This window comes from Montipora foliosa, chromosome 7 (genome assembly GCF_036669935.1).
Source record: "Montipora foliosa isolate CH-2021 chromosome 7, ASM3666993v2, whole genome shotgun sequence".
Classification (NCBI taxonomy): Eukaryota; Metazoa; Cnidaria; class Anthozoa; order Scleractinia; family Acroporidae; genus Montipora; species Montipora foliosa.
In genome coordinates, this window is record NC_090875.1 from 28,520,180 (window position 1) to 28,538,619 (window position 18,440).

General features: G+C 37.8%; 2 protein-coding genes across 8 annotated transcripts in view; one reads left to right on the plus strand and one right to left on the minus strand.

The window, feature by feature from the left end:
• LOC138010800 (uncharacterized) overlaps positions 1 to 468 on the plus strand; it is a 12,879-nt gene extending 12,411 nt beyond the window's left edge. The window contains exon 5 of the mRNA XM_068857775.1: positions 1 to 468. This exon is cut by the window's left edge and continues 445 nt beyond it. The gene's annotated coding sequence lies outside the window, so the exon portion shown is untranslated.
• A 4,188-nt stretch (positions 469 to 4,656) lies between these two features.
• Positions 4,657 to 18,440, minus strand: part of LOC138011693 (melanocortin receptor 5-like) — a 32,908-nt gene continuing 19,124 nt past the window's right edge. For 4 of the 7 annotated variants that reach the window (XM_068858823.1, XM_068858820.1, XM_068858822.1 and 1 more), the window contains one exon: positions 4,657 to 7,242. In XM_068858823.1, coding sequence (XP_068714924.1) covers positions 6,266 to 7,216 — 951 coding nt within the window. In that variant the 5' untranslated portion in view covers positions 7,217 to 7,242 and the 3' untranslated portion in view covers positions 4,657 to 6,265. Of the gene's footprint in view, positions 7,243 to 8,387; positions 8,634 to 9,554; positions 9,635 to 15,939; positions 15,952 to 18,440 lie in introns of those variants that run through there. The other 3 variants (XM_068858826.1, XM_068858824.1, XM_068858827.1) reach the window with 3 other exon arrangements.

Sequence of the window (18,440 nt, forward strand, 5' to 3'; positions counted from 1 at the left end):
ATGTCATATCGGTAACGTAAGCAAAAATCGATCAACTGCTTGCATGTAATGGGTACTTGTAAGTCAAAGCGAGATGATACCCAAAAAGAGATATGAGATTTTTAGTAAATATATGTCCCTCTTGGACTTGTTTTAAAGGTCAATTCGTTGGACTGATGTGTTCCCATGAAAGGACTCGATGAAATAAATGTATGTATTCGAAGTGAGAGTGATTTAACAAATTGATGTCAGTTTTTCACTAGCTGTGGATCCACGAGGCGGTAGCGGGACAAAAATGCGAGAAACTTCAATTTTATTCAATCTGACGCGACCAAATTCATAACTTGCCTCGCTCTCTCATTGGCTAATAGAAAAAAACGGAGACTTTCTATTGGTCAAAAAGTGAGAGATAGACGTTTGACAAACGTTTGCATAAATTAAACTCTTCGAAACGCAAAAAATTATGAATATATGTGTCTGTCCGCCTATTGAAAAATAAAAATTAGCCAATTAACGCGCAAGAATTTTGCAGTCATCGTAAAAAGACAAATTGACTTTTTCCCGACTGAGTAGCTTCATAGCTCAGTTGGGAGAATTTTGCACCGTCATCGCGGATGTTATAGGTTCGAATTCTGTTGAGGCCACCTGAATTTTCAACTCTCTATAAGAGACAACTGCTTAATTTAAATTGCCCAGATAAGTTCGAGGATCACTCCTCTATTTCGTCTATAGAGTGGTTTTCAATTCAGTGTCGAAAGTAATTAGCGAATTGCTTTGGTTTATGATTAGAGCGAGTTTCAATTGAGTGTCGTAAAACCAAAACCAAAGTAATTACTTTGGCCAATCAAAAAGGAAGGAGACAATCCAGTAAACCAATCAAAACTGTAAGTAATTACATGTAGCCGACACAAAGCGCGGGAAAATGTGCACACCCGAGCCACGATTGGTTTTAGTTTCACTTCTGATTGGTTGGAAAACTCAGCGCGAGAAATTTGAACCAATCACTGAGTGAAGTAATCATAAACCAAAGTAATTATCTAATTACTTTCGACACTCAATTGAAAACCGCTCTACTTCACTCAGTGATTGGTTCAAAGTTCTCGCGCCACTTTTTCAACCAATCAGAATTGAAACCAAAACCAATCGTGGCTCGCGCGTGTACATTTTTCCGCGCTTTGTGTCGGCTACGTGTAATTACTTCGAGTTTTGATTGGTTTACCGGATTAAATTGTCTCCGTCGTTTTTGATTGGCCAAAGTAATTACTTTGGTTTTGGTTTTACGACACTCGCTTGAAACTCTCTCTAACCTGCACTTCAAATACATAGATTTATTTCAATGTTATCTGCGGACAAAGAGGCTAGAGGTAGCTTGTACTAAGGCCTGTTAACAATTAACAAAAACAAAAACAAAAAAAGACAGCGAAGATTAACATGGTGACGCAACGAATTTGTATAAAATGCTATCATTAAGAGCTTTCTTAAGCTCCTGCATAAGATTGCTTCTTTATGTTTACAGTTTTGCCTGGCGCAAGAATTCAATTGAGGTTGTGTCCAATGGCTGTGAGGGATGTAGTCAGTAATGGCTTAAATGTCATGGTCAGGTTTTGAGAGGGCTTTAAAGTGTTCAGTTTTCCTATTGTAAAGTTTTCATTCTTCAGGCCAGAGGGTTTTGAGGGCAAGTTTAATCAATTTCGTACCCATGGCAGATAAACCAGTCCCCAGCCGCCATGTTGAAAGCCGAGAAGACCCTTGGGAAAACACATCATGATACTCTTTGTTTGCCCTCCAAAATTTTGCATAACCATTGCTTCCAGATTCTCTTGGGACTTTTAAGTATTGTTCTTACATAATCAAGAGAAAATAAAAACAATACTCATGGAAAATCTTGGAGGGTAACAAAGAGTATTATGGTAGTTTTGAAAGTGGCCAATTGATACAAATGAAACTAGATAAATTTTATTGCTTTCGACGACGTAACGTGAAAACAACTTATAAAGGAAATAATGGTAAATAGCGGATGAAAATAGCTTCATTGAAAATGGATAGTTCACAAAACGAAGTAACTAAAATAAAATACGATTATCCTGCTATTCGGCAAGTACAAACATTTTCCATTAGTTTTAAACATACCTCAAAAGGAATTGCATTTTGGAATCACAGAATGCAGGTCGTCTCCGTCTCCGTTGCTTTCAACTTTGTCCAGTTAAGTGATTGCCTCGCAGTCATTCTTGCAAATTTACAAGGCAAACTTCGAGGCGAAGCATTTTCGAAGCAGTAAAGTGTTCTATGCACATTTATTTCGCAACAGCCAGAAAAACGTGTTTCCTCTAATGAATGGTGTCATCACACGTGACCCTCCTGAGACTGATTGTCCCTTTTGTCAGTAGATGAAAATTATTCTTTATCGTTTAATTAATAATATACGTGAAAACGTTTCTGCATTCTGATTGGCGAACAGAAATGCAGTTTTCAGATGACACAGTGAAATTAACACAGCGTGCAAAAAGACGAAACAAACCAGTCATTCCAATTGGTCAATGATAAAAGCAAGCCACAGATGGCCAATCGAATGCATGTCCTGGATGGCGCAATTTTTGCGTGATGATACACGTGCGTTGCTTTTATACAACAGCTAGGTTTTCTCGATATTTTTTCATGTCTATTGTTCATAAGTAATCACATGATTTTTCTCGCGTAATTTGGAAAAGAGTGCCAGTTCACTCACGTGAGCAGTAACTTTGTTTTTGTTCCACCGAAACAAAAGAAATCGTTTGCATGATAATAGAGCTCAATTCCCTTGTTTACGTGCACCAACATGGCTGCGTCAACTGAAAACACTCTATAGAGCGTTTTCACTCACGTGACCAGTAGCCATATTGGATTACTGAAACAAAAGAAAGTACTTGCATAAAAATAGAGATCAATTCCCCGAGGATTAGTTTGGTACACGATCATGGCCGCCATTCCTTTGTTTTGGAACACCAACATGGCTGCCGTGACGTCATGTAAAAAGGTTCTATAGCGATATTTCTCGTTACATCACACATTGTTATTAATGCACCAACCACAAGCTAATTGGCTGTTGAAACAATAACTTTTTTGTTGTTCTGTGGTCGGCAAATTTCAATAACAAAATGACTGTGACGTCAACGTTTGTAAACAAGAAATATCGACATAAATAACCCTCGTATTTTTTAAAAAAGACTGCAAATTGCAGTCGCGCTACGGTATCGTGCAGTTTCATTCGTCATTAAAAAATATTACACGTGTTCATTTATTCCAAATCGCACTCGAAATTATGCGACTACCAATACTAATCACAAGAAAATAAATTCCTCGATTAAAAAAAACACCTCATAAACTAAATAAAAATGGATTTGAATTGGCCGAGCACCAATCTGTCCCTTGAGTGCACGTGACGAATTCCCAAGGGTCAAACGCACGGACAACTCCCTTGCACGAGCCCAAGGCATAGAACAAGGGAAATGGAGATTGAGGAAGTTTCCAGAATGCAATTTTAGAATGCGAATATTATCATTATTATTATTACATGAAAGACGTTGTACTTTTTTTAAGTATACAATGGTCTTTTCATACTAAAGACGCATTATCCGTTTGGAGGATTAACGTGGGCAAACATTTGTTGTTCGTCTGGTTTTGCGTCTGAGCTAGTATAAAGACTGGCACAAGACGCATTATCCGTCTAGAAGAATTTTCTTTCGTTGTGCGTCTGACGGATAATGCGTCTCAGTTTATGCTCGAGACGCATACCCAGACAAACAGCAAATGTTTGCCGAAAGTCGTGCCGTCTTTACACTAGACGAATAATACGAGATATAAATCGTCTGGACCTGGACGGATTATGCATCTCTAGTGTAAAAAACGGCCAATGATAGCTATTTAGGAAACGGTAAAACCAAGTTTTGCGGTTCTCGACTTTCCTTCTACACTTCCCTGCGGGTTCCCAGGTTTAAAATAACATACGTACATACTTAATTGACCACTCCCCATGGGCGATTTTCAGAGCCAAAGAAACGAAATCAATGAAATAACGGAACAGCTAGAGCAATAGATCAATTTCGATATATTAAAATTCAGTCGAAAACAAAAGGCATCATCTCGAGGCTCTGGGGAATAAACTCATACAAATCCTTATATTTATTCCCCAGAGCCTCGAGATGATGTTTTTTTGTTTAGAACTGAATTTTAATATATCGAAATTGGTCTATTGACTATTGACTATTCAAAAGAGCAATCGAGAAGTAATACCAGGGTTTACCAGGATCAAATTCAAGAAGTGATTTAAGCGGGTCTTGAACCCGAGATTTCTGGATCTCAAGGCAAGCTCCCGGATTGTCTGGCCGCACTGAGAGTCTCCTCTCTTATCAAAAATCAACACGAGGCTTATTCCCATTGTGATGGCTGTATTAAGGCGTCAATACATGCACCTCGATAAATAAATAAATAAATAAATAAATAAATAAATAGAGAATATTACATGGCCACGTAGGAAAGAGAATTTTACCTTCAAGTGCCTAAAGTATCTCTCACGAGTGAGCGCAGCGAACGAGACTCAAAACAACTTGTTTTATTTATTTTCCAAACGGCAAAAAAGTGGTCACCCACCACTTGTACGTAGGGAACACGAAATAAGAGATGAAAGTTATGAAACACAAATCAGGATAATGTCAAATTGAGCTATAAAAGGTTTAATGTAATAGAGAACAATTATATATTTACAGCACAATGGTTCATTTCATATATCATTTCGTTCATTGATTCATTCATCACGGGAACACTTGAATCCACAAATGACCAACTCCCAACATCAGCGACTTCATAGCTTAGTTGGTTAGAGGGTCGCATCGGTATCGCGAGGTCACGGGTTCAAACTCCGGTCGAAGTCCTGGATTTTTAAGGCGTCTCTACGCAATCGCTAAAGTTGCGTTCATAACTGCGAGGATGATATCTTCACTTAACTTCACTTGAAAAGTATCTTACAAGAAAGAGGAAGCTCGCTTTTTTTCATTGGCTTGTCGCGTTAGTTACCATGACGACATCCATATCATCACGTGTGAAAGATAAATTAATAGAGTATGTTAGCATCGGCAACGAGTGCGACTACGGGAACAAGTAAAACTTGTACTCTTTCCCGATGTCGCGCTTTAGTCGCGCGTTAGGTAAGCGGATAGTACGAGTTTCATTCTATTCTATGCACACTATTTTTTGGCATTTTAAGATGCGTTTCACGCTTGAAACCCCCTTATTTTATTTACCCAACACTTGAGGATTGTTAATATATCATTATTACAGCTTTAAACTAAAATGAACAGTTCTAAATCAGAGGCAATTTCTTTTTGACAAACTCTTACTTACCGCTACGACTTTTCGATGTAAAGTAGTAGTAAACCAACTTGCTCAGACGAGTTGAGCTCGCGAAGCTGCGCAGTACGGAAGCGCAGTATTAAAAAACCCAGAACTCTTACTCGAAGTAGCACTCATTGTCGATGCTACCATTATCTAATACCATCACTGCGCGCGGTGAAGATATGCAGTTTTGGTAAAAATGAAAATTGTACTATTTTATCAGTATCTATGCAATTAAGTGTCTTCCTCTTGACTTTCAGAATTGCGTTATTATATACCGAAAGTTACTATATGCATAAAGACTCCTGCAACCTTTTGCCATCAAGAATTTAAGGAAATCTCCAAATCTACAAAAAGATATTTTAAAGAAGAGGAACAAGTTTTTACAAATAAAATTTGTTCGTAATTTTTCTAAGAAAATGTTTGTAATCAAATGAAATTTTCTGATGAAAACTAACTAACTAACGAAATCAAATAACCTACTTTCTTTGAAACATTGTGAAACAAACTCAATCGGAAATATTACTTCGCGCGGTTTAAAGTTTTATCTCCGTGAAGTGAAAGTCTTTAATTACTCAGTTTGGAATAAATAACAATTAGAATATTAGTTAGAATAATAATGAATAGACCTATACTAATTAGCATAATAAATATTCTATTCATTACATCTGCTAACAAACGTAACGAATTAAACTAAATTACACCATCTCGCTTTGTTCGAATTTTAGAGAAGTGGCTATAGGCCACTTTTATAAATGGCGACCACTTTTATATTCTTTTGTATTTATGTTAATTAGACCTACTGCCCTCATTTTGAAACAAAAGTTCTTTTGAAATGTGCTCGTCCTAGCGAGGCTAGAGAGGCTTATTAGTATTAAAACAAAAGAATATTTTATTTGGCCGCCATTATGAAAGAGGTCTATCGTTTGGCGTTGTCATCTTTTCGTAAGTAAAATGCTTTTGTCGTTCTGTCGTTCTTTCCAGACACAAGGACAGTTCCCCGACAGCAGTTTCGAAACAGCGATTTTAAGGCAAGTTTGAAATCTCTCCTTAAGAAAGCATACAGACAAGGATTGGAAATAGAAGCCACATATCTCACGAGAATAATCACTTTGGACGGGATCATGAGGAGTTGCTCGTTTTCGGGGCAGATCTGGTACAACAGCATCAAAATATACCATGGCAACCAGCACACGAGGTAAATGGTTGCCATGGAAGCGAAAAGGACCAAGCACCTTTTTGCGACGGTAGTCTGTTGGAGTGAATGACGTTTGGGCGCCATTTTTTGACCTTCTTTTCCAAAGCTGGAAATCTTTTTGAAAATACCCACAAATGCATATATCATGAATATGTAAGGCAGAAGAAAGACTGTGACAAGGCAAAATACGACATGTGCAATTTGGAACTTAGCTTTTGAATCGAAGTCTTCCATGTTAACCCATGCGAAAGGGATAAAGGAGAAAACTATTGACCAAGTCCAAACAACTGCCAACACAGCCTTGATTGTCTTTGTGTTCAGTTGACGATGCTTCACAGGAAACGCAATTGACAGGTACTTCTCGGCCGTAGCAACGAGAATGTGATAACACGTGGATATGGCGCTCGCGTTGTGGAAAACATACACAACAGTATATAAATAATCATGCAACTCTATCGATTGTACGACAGGTGTGAAGGCCACGATGATAAACAGAGGGATATGGATAACACCACTGGTGACATCGCAAATAGCCAGGCTGAAGAGAATGAAGTTGGGTGGTGTACGAAGCTGTTTTCGTTTGAAAAACAAGACGAGGACCAAACCATTGGCGATTATGATGAGCAACGCGATTGGGACTAATTCGGCGATAGCTTGGCCATTGACTTCCATAGTTGAGTTGTCTCACGACCTAATCACTGAAATGAAACGTTATTTCAAAAGTGTCTGTTAGAACGTTTGGTGGAAAAGACCTCAACTTACACCTAATGGCAACTGCTTTCAAGTTCCAAGACGAGTAAAACTGTTAAGGACAGAAAAGCATTTTGCCTGCAGGATTAAATTACATGAGCGTTATTAATTATTACTTAGCGATGCGCGTTAAACGTAACTGTAATTTATTCACTCAACGCGAAAAGATAATATTGGAGAAAATGTATTAACCAAGGAAAAAGCAACGAAACTGATGCTATAGCTAATTCCGCAAATCAGCTGACATACAGCTTGCGCCTCTAATATTGAATATTAGATCAAACCATGAGATCTCATCGGTAGAGAAAATGCCGTTTAATGGTTAAAACCAATATAAATTTATTTTATCTCCTCAAGTTAAAAAATAAGACCCCAGATAATTGCTATCCCATTACAATTACTAGAACGAGTAGAGAATATTTTCAAGTCAAATATTTTTATTAGCCTAATACCTATGATTTTGTGCCGACATTAATTGATTGCAATGTCCTTAAGTAAAAAAAAAACCCTTTATTGCCACCCATTAGCGCCAATTAGATAGCAGAAGTCGCGACAGTGACGAGGCCATTGTGTCCTTTGGCCTTGTCCAAGGGCAATCTCCTTTTCAGCTGACCACAACATGGCGGAGAAGAATCTTCGATGACGTCATTGTTTACATTTTGTCGTGTGCAATAACACACACAGATCCTTCTAAAAGGTGTCTTGCCATACAAATATTGACTCCAATAGTTAAAATGACTTGTTAAAGTAACCTTGCTCTCCAGTTTTAAGCCCTTAAGTCACCGTAATCCGTGGAGTATTAAGCATCATTCTTCTTTTACAATTTTGTCAATAACTTTAAAACCTCTCTGATAGCTATCGGCTAACAGACGAAAAAGTAATAATAACAATGATAAAGTTTCACATACACTGTGTAACACAACTTATAGATACGTTTTTTTTTCTAACAGCAAATTCTAGCTTGGCGGTTTTCCGTGGTCCCTAAAGGCTGTGCCTAAATTAAATAACATCTGAAAATACTCTCATTTTTAATCCTTCTGTCTTTGTTGTAGTGAATGTTGACACGCTACGTTGACCTTTTTTTAGCACGTACCCTGACTTTGGCACTTTCTTTCATGGACCTTTCGTTTCGTTTCTTTTTTTTTTTTCTGCTGCTCGCCTCGATTCTGTTCGGCTACTTTTTACTCTTCAGTCTAATATAATAGGGCGTCCGATAATTTCACGGTCTCTGTAACCGTGGTAAGTTGCTGTGTTCAAAGTCAATTTTTCTCTTCTATTTTGGTTTTTGAGCCCATTCTATAGTCTTTTCTAAGCCGACATAACTATGGTGGTCTCCCATGGTCTCTGTAAACTGCACGTTAAAACAATGTGTGTTGTTTATTCTTTAATAACTTGCTTAGTAGCGGCCAGCTATCAGTTGAAAAGACTACGAAATAAAAGAAGAAAAATTAACTCGAAACAACAATTTACAATTACTTGTGGCAAACAGCAAATTTCAACTAAACGCATGTCATTAACCGTAAACGCGAAGCTTAATGTTCTTTAGTGAATGAAAGAAATTTATATATTTGAAGAGCAATTGCTTAAGTTGTCTAGTTAAGTGCGTGGACCACTTTTGCATTTTAAATGATTTTTCTTCATTCATGACTTGACCGCGGGGATATTTATCATAAATGTCACCACCTCATGACAATACACGGGCATTATAAAATTTCAAATTGACCAACCATATTTTCTAGTTACATATCCAGTTTGTTAAATAAAATAAAACGAATAACAATCAACAAAATAAAAAGGTAAACAAAAAAAGCAACGCTTCCTCGTCCCGGCTTCGCGGCTACGAAGTAGCTAAGTGAATGAGTGACTGAGCGAGTATACTGCTATTGGCTAAACAGTGGCTACCCGGCTACGCGGCAACGCAGTTACGTTGTCTCACGCTTTGAGAACGAGGTATACCTTGAGGTTTTTTGTTATTTGATTGTATTTTTTGCACGGTGTTTTATGGAGTTGGGAGCTTAGCCATTGTTTGAACTTAGCCAAGTAGGCAAGTAGCTGCGTTGCCAAAGTTTGCTCGTTTGCGTGGAACAGAGTGGTTGCGTAGCTACGTAGCCGCAATAATTTGAAATATCGGCCTTCTTATCTTTTCAGTAATGTTTGTTTTGCGTATAACTTCTTGGCACTTAGTAAGCCACACTGAACACAGGCGGTGGTCAGAAGATAAATGAATAATTTCGCAGGAAAAAAGAAAGCCTCACCATACCTTCGTGTCGACGCAACTTATTGACGTCGCTTTTAAGACACAGACTCCAACCGGCGAAAAATACGAAAAGCACAAGTTTGTTTATCTCTAGATAACACAAACAACTTTAATATCGATCACATGCTCTACGCATGCGCTCAGGCTAATTATCTTAAACCAGGCACATCTAGCAAAACAATTTCCGCAGCATCAAAAAACGAGAGATGAACAGACGTATATTATGCACTTGCCAGCCTTCTCTACTAATTGTTTACGAGAAACACTAAGTGACAAACCATTAATTTGTAGGACTTGTTTCCGTTAATAAAGGCGTCGCTTCAGTTTGGAAAATTGGACGATAAGTGATTAAGTTTTTAGTCGTAAAAGTGGCTAATATTATTATTCAAGTTCGTTCCTTTGTCAATTTATTTTTCGATTTTGATCGAGAACACAATACGTTCAACGTTAACCATTTTATCAGATTACTGTATGATACTTTCGTTTCGTTTTCTTTCGTTTGTATATAGCCTCGCTTTTCCAGGTCTTCGAGTAGTTTCATATAAAACGTCTAGAAATATATGCATAAGCGTAATTGGTAACGACGTCGTCTGAACACTAATCATGATGACCACTTCTTTATTTGAGCGGTTTACTCATCTCATAAATGCATGTGAATTTGTGGCTTTCTTCTAGCTCATTAAAAGACTCTAGATGTGAAAAGAATATGCAAAGCACATCACTTAAAAGCTTCTCGCACACTTAAATGATCGTATGTGGTCAAATATTGCAAATCGTTGAACAGTTTTTGAGGTATTGTAATCAAGTGTTTTAATTTATGTTAGAATTATGATAGATGAACAATGGATAATTATTGATGGAATCCACTGCACTGTTGTTCGCTCTTGCTAAATTGCTTGAGTTTTGCGATGGAAAAAACAGAAACGCAGGATTTCTGGCAGTATAGATGACAAATACTCCCCCAGAACAGCACACAAAGGCACTCCAATTCCTTATACATGATGTCCTGCTATTCCAGTATCCACATGGCCCAATATAGAGTGGAATAAGAGCCAAAACCACAGAGACGAGGACAACGCAGCCTGCCCGAATTAACATAACCTCGCATCTTGTTATCATGGTTATATCACATCACTTCCATCTTCAAATCCAAGGGGACTTGAAGATAGGCCAAAACGTTAGATCAAAATATAACTTTGTACTATCGTAAGCAGGGAGGGATCTAGGATAAATAATAAGTGGTTTCCAAAACAACGAAAACGGGGGTCTCCAAAGTCCCATTTCCCGTGTTTCAGACCGATTTCCGATCGCCCCATGTAAGTCCGAGGCTTTCGCGGTTATACTGGGGGTTCTACGACCGGACGGAAGCGAAAACGTCACAAATTTTGCATATTTAATGAGCAAAAACAATAGCTTTGCACGCTCTGGACAGAGCGCAAAAACCGCTAGACATGCGCACTAGAATCACACTTGTGTTGCCGCCATTCCATTTTCAAAATGGCGGACGACAAATCAAAATCCACCACGTCATTGTGGAGGCTATCACGCCGCTGGCGTTTCTCTGAGAAAATTTGCAAAAAGATGATTTGAATCTGCCATCATTCAACAATGCTTCAGAGCCGTCAGGGAAGAGATCGGACCAAAACCAGTTCGCCTAAAGCAATAGAGTTTTTGACGAGCTTCGAAGCTTCATTTGACGTTCGTTGTTTAGAGTTTTGCGTTTCTTAAGGTGGTCGGTTACTCTTTAAGCTCAGAACAGAGATATGTTGGAGATAAATTGTTTTCGCGAAACATATCAAATATGACTTTTTTTTCGTTGATATGAAAATTTTTGAGAGGTGTTTAAAGGTGGAATTCCGATTTCATACACCAAGAGAGACTTTTTCAAATCGAAGTTTGAAGAGAAGCAGGTTTTTTTACCGCTGGTGTTCGTCTTCACAGTTGTAACTGGTTTTACACAGAAAAGCGAAGTCCAGTGCCTTATACTTTCACGCCACTCGATATAGTTTGTGAGGTTTTGGGGTCGTAAGTTGTCCTGAAATGCATATAACGTACATGTATGTTTTTAACTTCGAGTTAATATCTTGTCGACATTGTTCATGTAATACAATGTGAGTTTTCTCGCTTTATAAGCCAAGGCGACAGAGCGGCTGCCTGTTGTATTTAAAACAGCGGCAAATATTGACAACAAACCCTGTTATTTTTTTCCCTTTAACAACGTTCATTGCTATGTTTTGTGTAACTAAAGATAAAATATGTCAACTGTCACATCTGACTGCTGGGGGATTGTGTGCTTTTTCAAGTTTATGGGACTCTTTGCAAAGGGCGAGTTAAGTTAATTCAACAAAGTAAGCTGCTTTTTCCATTTAGAGACTGAAAATGTCAGCAAAGGTGCTCTAGTTCAATGTGCAAAGCGCTTTTTTTGGCTTTTGATGCCAGCAAAACAGTTCACCACACTAGAAAAATTTTATTTGAGGGCCACTTGCTACTGGCTCACAAAGACTACAGAATTTGCCACATGGATGAATACATTTCACCAATGAAGGTGAGTGATGGAATAAAATTACAATAGTCTGCCCTGAATTGAATTTTCCCTACCCCTCAATATAGATTCTACGCCCCCTTCTTTGTCAGTGCCAAAAATCTGCCAAGAGAACTGAAGCACTAAGTTACACAGAATTAGTCAGACAGGTAGAAAACCCTCAAGGATCAAAGGCAGGAGCTGGATATTAAGCAGAGAAAAATCAAGAACGAAAACAAAAACTTTCACAAAAAAACATGAAGGTAAGTATTTGGGTTTAGCTCATTTACGACAATGACATGCCAATGCCTTTGCAGTACTAACCCCCCCCCCCCCTTCCCCTCTCTTCACCAAGACACACACACCACTGACAGCATTATATTGAGTGCCACAGGCTGTTGGCTGTAATCAGTAACACACTAAACATGCTTTATTTCATATTATTATTTACATGCACAGAACAAACTGCATTGAATGCGATGCACAACCCCATGAATTTCTCAAATTGCTTTTGGCCTATTACAAGACCTGTGAGAAAACCACACCAAAAAGTTAGCTCACTATAATAAGGTAAAACAGATATCATTTTCATAATGGTCATGCTCTACAATGTAGCAGTGTCACCGAACACCCAAGGTCAATAATTTTCCTATTATCCTAACAGTAAACACTTAATGACTGGTCCCGAGGGAAACAGTTCATTTTGTTTCCCTAAAAATTTCCAATGTTCCCCTGAGGCGCAGACGAGGGAAACAAAATGAACTGTTTCCTGAGAGACCAGTCATTAAGTGATTTGTTATATAGCACAAATAGGAAAACATGCAATGGGAACAGCAACGGTGGTCGTCGGTCAACATTTGCGGGCAACAGTGCACTGTTACCCTCTGACGTCATAGATTTTGCACTGGTGCCCGCTCAGAGACTTTTGAACGGCAAAAGTGTTATTGTTAGATGTCATGTGACCTTGAAGTAACCAATGAGAGCATGCGCTGCTGGGGGCAAAAACAGTTATACAACAAATATAATTATTATTCAACATAACACACTTTTGCTGGAAAAACAAGATCAGCAACACAAATCAAATGTTGAATTGAGAGAAGAAAATGTCATGCTTCACAAAAAAGGACAAAGTTATAGAGACAACACAGTTTTCAAGAAAAATATTGGACTGACATAAAAATTAATACCATGCACATGTAACCCTGTGAAAAAGCACCCCAAATGCCTAAATTTCCAATATAGGTCTTAGTCAGAACAAACTTTTCCTTATCACAGACTTAATTCTTATGGTCGTTAATTTTCTTTCTAGTGCAAATAATAATGAACAAAACAAATAGTGTATTGTAATAATCAACTGATGTATGTTTAGTATTTTTTCCTTTCATTTCCCCAAATTTGTTCTCCACCTATATATATCTGTTTGGGTCAAGTTAGCAGAAAATTGGGGAATCCACTCAAAAGAGACACTTTTAATACCACTGGCAGTACTAAATCCTAACATTACTCAACAACAATGACAATATTATTTGTGTTCCTTTAATATATGTTTTACAACTAAAGGAGACACTGCATTTAGCTCTCTTGTGCACCATACAATTTCACAAGTCACTAGTCAACCACTAAACAAAAGGAGGAAAGAACTTATATGATCCAGACAAAATGGGAAATTTTGGTGGTGAACATTCTCCAGACCTGTTTGAAAATATCTTCCATGCCACAATGTATTTACAATATTGAAAAGGGTTTTCCGTGAACCAAGAAAGCTAATCAGCAGAGAGTAAAAGTAGGTTGCTGTACTACTGCACAACCTCAGTTTCTTCGTAAATCAGGTATGGCTACCATTTCCAACAAACAAAAACAATGATAAAACCATTACACAGAAAGTGAATAATGACAGTGTAAGTACAAGGGGAAAGATAATACCTTACATTATGAAATTTTGAACCACCGATACTGTGTTTTTAGCTTTCTGATTGGTTCACTCACTCTCAGTTAACAGCTCTTATACAGTATGACATAATATGGAAACTGATTGCGTCAAGTGTTACCACGCTGGAAACTGATTGGCTTTAAATTTGTCCAAGTGTTAAGAATCAAATGAAAATTTAATAAAACAATAATTAATGGATATAATTGAGTGGTTGATCTCATATCAACATGCACTCATGGAATTATAATAATATTATTGTTCATTATTGTCTTGTGCTATAGGAATTATATGCTTATTAGTATAATTACTGAAAGTTCTCTGCGCTGATTGGTTGTCATTGAGATGATTATTCTTACGTGATAATCACCTAAGCGGTTTTTCAAAATAGCCACAAGCTGTTTTGTTGAGGTGACAGACGAATAAATTAGTTGTTTTAAAGAAAATTTGTATTATTCAAATAATCAACTATGTAATAGGCGATTTGCATGATGGCATCATTTACTAAGAAATTGAGTTGCTTCTATTGTCAGGCAAATTTAAATTATTGTTTCCGATACTCCCTTAGACTCTATGAATGTTGGTGAATAAAAACCTCAACTTCATCTCGGTTTTTATTAACCGATATTCACCTTGCCTTCCGCGAATAATAATTGTTAATAATTATTATTTGGTGTTCATACTAATTTTTAGTGTTAAAGAATTTTCAGTCAGGGGTACGCATCTAACTAAAGCTGTAAGGCTTATTATTATTATTATTATTATTATTATTATTATTATTATTATTATTATTATATAATGTACCTGAAGTGTTTGCATGCTTCCAAAGATTTACTGCACAAATGTTTTTGTAGCCGTTTTGCAAACTTACAATTATAAATGTGAAAAAGTTGACCAATAAGGTTACTCTGTTACAGTAATGTACTTTTCTGGGCTGTTCCACAACTGATCATGGTTTCTGCAAAAATATTTGCGAGGAACAGCAACAAAAACATCGCACAGATCGATGGCATTTAACAGTCAAGGTTACGTGACGTGGAAATTGTAAATCCCAGGTGTTAAGAAAATTCAACTTTGTGGCTGAAGTTCACTCACAGTTCATCTGCAGCAAGAAACCCAGTGGACGATTTTATACGATCAAAGTTGTATGACCGCGTTACAGTTCTCAATAACGTACAACGGCCAGCCAAACTTATTTTCAAAAGCAAAAACCTTTCGTCCATCAAGACCAAGTTGCTCCTGTAGTTCCCGAGAACAAAGAAGAGTTTCGTTGCCAGTTCGCTGGTTTCTGTAAGATTTTTAAACAATCTGGGGGCAGACCAACACCCAATGTCAAGAAAATTCACAGTAGCCAAAACCAACAAAATGATACAAGAGGACGCATTGCTACTTGACATGCAGACTTGCGAAGTAATCAATCGTGTGTCCTCGACCGTTGATTTGGAATCGCTGAGTGTTCTCTCCGACCTTGAAAAAAATTCCTCTGGCACCCAGGGTATGAGTCGGCTAACTTTCCACAAAATTTGACGAATGCTAGAGTATTATTCTCCACTTCGATCACTGTCTCGATCACTGTCTCGATCACTTCTTTAGAGTTTGCGCAGGCGCAGTTACGCGAAAAAAAGCCATTTTACGTCATTATTCTCTAGCCAATCAGCGGTTTTTGCGCTCTGTCCACGCTCTGTACGTGCATTTTTAGTTTTTGTACATTTCTTTCACGTCTTAGGCAAATCTGCGACGTGAAATGACCAATTCTTAAGTTTTACGGAGAACGTGAACACAAGGCAGCGAATTTGAATTTTCCGTCGTAGCTTCAACACCGCTCCTCCTAATTCAGTTCCTGGAAAGTTACACTAGTTTTTGGAAGTTAGACAAGCCGACATAATGACGAAAAAGATTAATAAACCTGAAATTGCAATTTTAAATGGCGTTTTCGTTACCGTCGCGTCGCAGATCTTAAACTCCCAAGTCCACTATCTCGTCCGTTCACGTCGTCCAATGTGGACGCAGTATCTGAAAAATCAATTGGTAAGAGCGGTTTCAAAGTAAAAATAGAGATTGAAAGTTTCCCATGTGTATGCTCATTTTGTCGTTAAAACCTCAAATTTGGTGATTTCCACGTAACGCAAAAATAAGCTCTTAAATGCGTGCCGTGCGTGCCGTACGTGCAGCACGATCTTGTTTCCTCTCTTAACCAATGAAATTATTGTTTTGTGGCCTTACAGTTGCCGAATAGGCGCTGTCGTCGTTCTTAAACTCTCTAATATTACAAAAAACAACCAATGGGAAGAAATCTGGCTATTATGGTAGCCGCTAACTGTTAAAAAGGCCTCAAGAAACATAACGAAGTCTAATAGAACGAAGGGGTTGGTTTGTATAGGTAATCACATGATTTCGAGCGCAATTTGGAATAAATAAGCAAGAATAATAAATTGTTCTTCAAAGACGAACAAAATGGACTAGGGACGAGCTTGAAACAACTTTAAAGTAAAAAAACAGAATGAACGATTCGTAAAGCCTTCAATCTGGTTATTTTTACGCGTATGTTTTGCAGTGGACGGCAAAGAAATGGAACAAAACGCGAGCCGCAAGATTTCGCTCCATCTAATAATGGTCAATGATATTAGAGACTTTAACTTAAGAAACGGAGGCGGCTACAGGCAGCAACGATGCCAAAAATCAATAACTGCTGGGGAGAGAGGTGAATCTGTGTTTCGCTTATTTTTGTTTTTCAAGAATGACTTTCTCTAATGTAAAATTTTGCCGAATATCAGCGTTGAACAACATTTGGGATTTGGGAAATAAACTCATTGGTTAATTTTCAATCTGGGATTAGCCGCGTTAAACGACTTTTGAACAACTAGGCCCAAGTGATCTGGCGGACTCCAAATAGATTATCTTTATGGAATTTCCTAGTTTCATTAGTCGATTACTTTTCCTCATTAACTGAGCTAGTCTTGAGCCATTAAGTTGCAAAAATACAAATATAACAAAGCCACGATGATGGGGCGACGAAAAGTACAAGCAGTTAGCAAACATGTCCATCAGTAATATAATTATGTTAAACTATGAAATAGAAAAGATTTATTATTCCATTTTTAAAGTCTTTAAATGGCCGGTAGCCAGTCAAAGTTTACAAATCACTACATGAACGGCATTTCATTTTAAGGAGCGCTGATAAACAGTATTTAAAGGGCCAGGTTCACGGTTTTGCGCATGTCCAAGATTAAGCGCTAACAATAGTAAATTTCAGTTACGGTTTCTTTCTGAACCAGATGATGTTGGTGGAAGATACTGCGGGTTAACACAAAAAATACCAAATGTAGTTTTCACCATTATTATGGTAGCACCAGTTTTAATAATTTATTATTATTTATAATTCCTTAATATTTATTATTATTCACCAGTATTATTACTGCACCAATTTATTGTACGGACCGAACATTTTATTCTACGCACGAGTTATCTATTCGCATGTAGTAGGCTCATAACACAAAGAAAATGATTGCATAAGTAATTACAATGAGTAATATCATGGGTGACAAATTACTTCTTAATTTAGGCGCGAAATTTCAGCGTTAATTTATAATTTTACATGTGAAATTACAAAATTGCCATGGTAACATCTCTTGTATCTCGATCAGAGCCAAGATGGCGTCCAGATTTAAGACAGTGACCATTGAAGAAGTTACGAAATTAAAAGAAGCGGCAGAAAATTTAAATACGTGAAAGAGCACAATTAACTGGGTGAGAGTTTTTGAGAAGTGGTGTGACGAAAATAGCCTTGAGAAAAACCTGGAGATGATTCTTCCCGAGCAGTTGGATAAAGTACTCGAGCGATTTTACAATTACGGTTGCGAGCGTAATTTGTCATCCACGACATTAAAAGGTAATCAAATGGTTTTCTTCTTTAGGCGAGGGAAATTATCAGAATTTTGACAAAACGCAAGTGAAATTATTTCCTAATTTCACTCGTCGCCATTTGATTACACATACTAATTCCACTTCTATTAAATTGTCTCCGTTCCCTGCATCAGTGCTTCTGATTGTTTCAATAACAACGAAATTAAATGGGACGAGCGGACACTTTGCACATGCGCAGAGACATGAAACCCTCCATTTGAAAGCTTTCATAATAGCGGAGCTCCGCGCGCGCCGAAGGCACGCGCGCGCGGAGCACCATCAGGGCGCTTATACATAGGGCGGTGAAACGGGCAGTCCGCTCTTGGTCCAATGTGTGATGCGGAGAAGGACTGGCACGAGCGCTCCTTCCGCGCTTCCGGTGCAATTAATGGCTGCCAAAAATATCCTCTCGACGAACCGGAAATATAGTTTTCTTTCTTTATTTTTGGGCTACCAGTAGTGTATTATTCAAAGGCCTTTTTGATATTTTTGACCCAAAACTCAATACCAGTTTGTCTGTTGGAATATAACTCAAGTA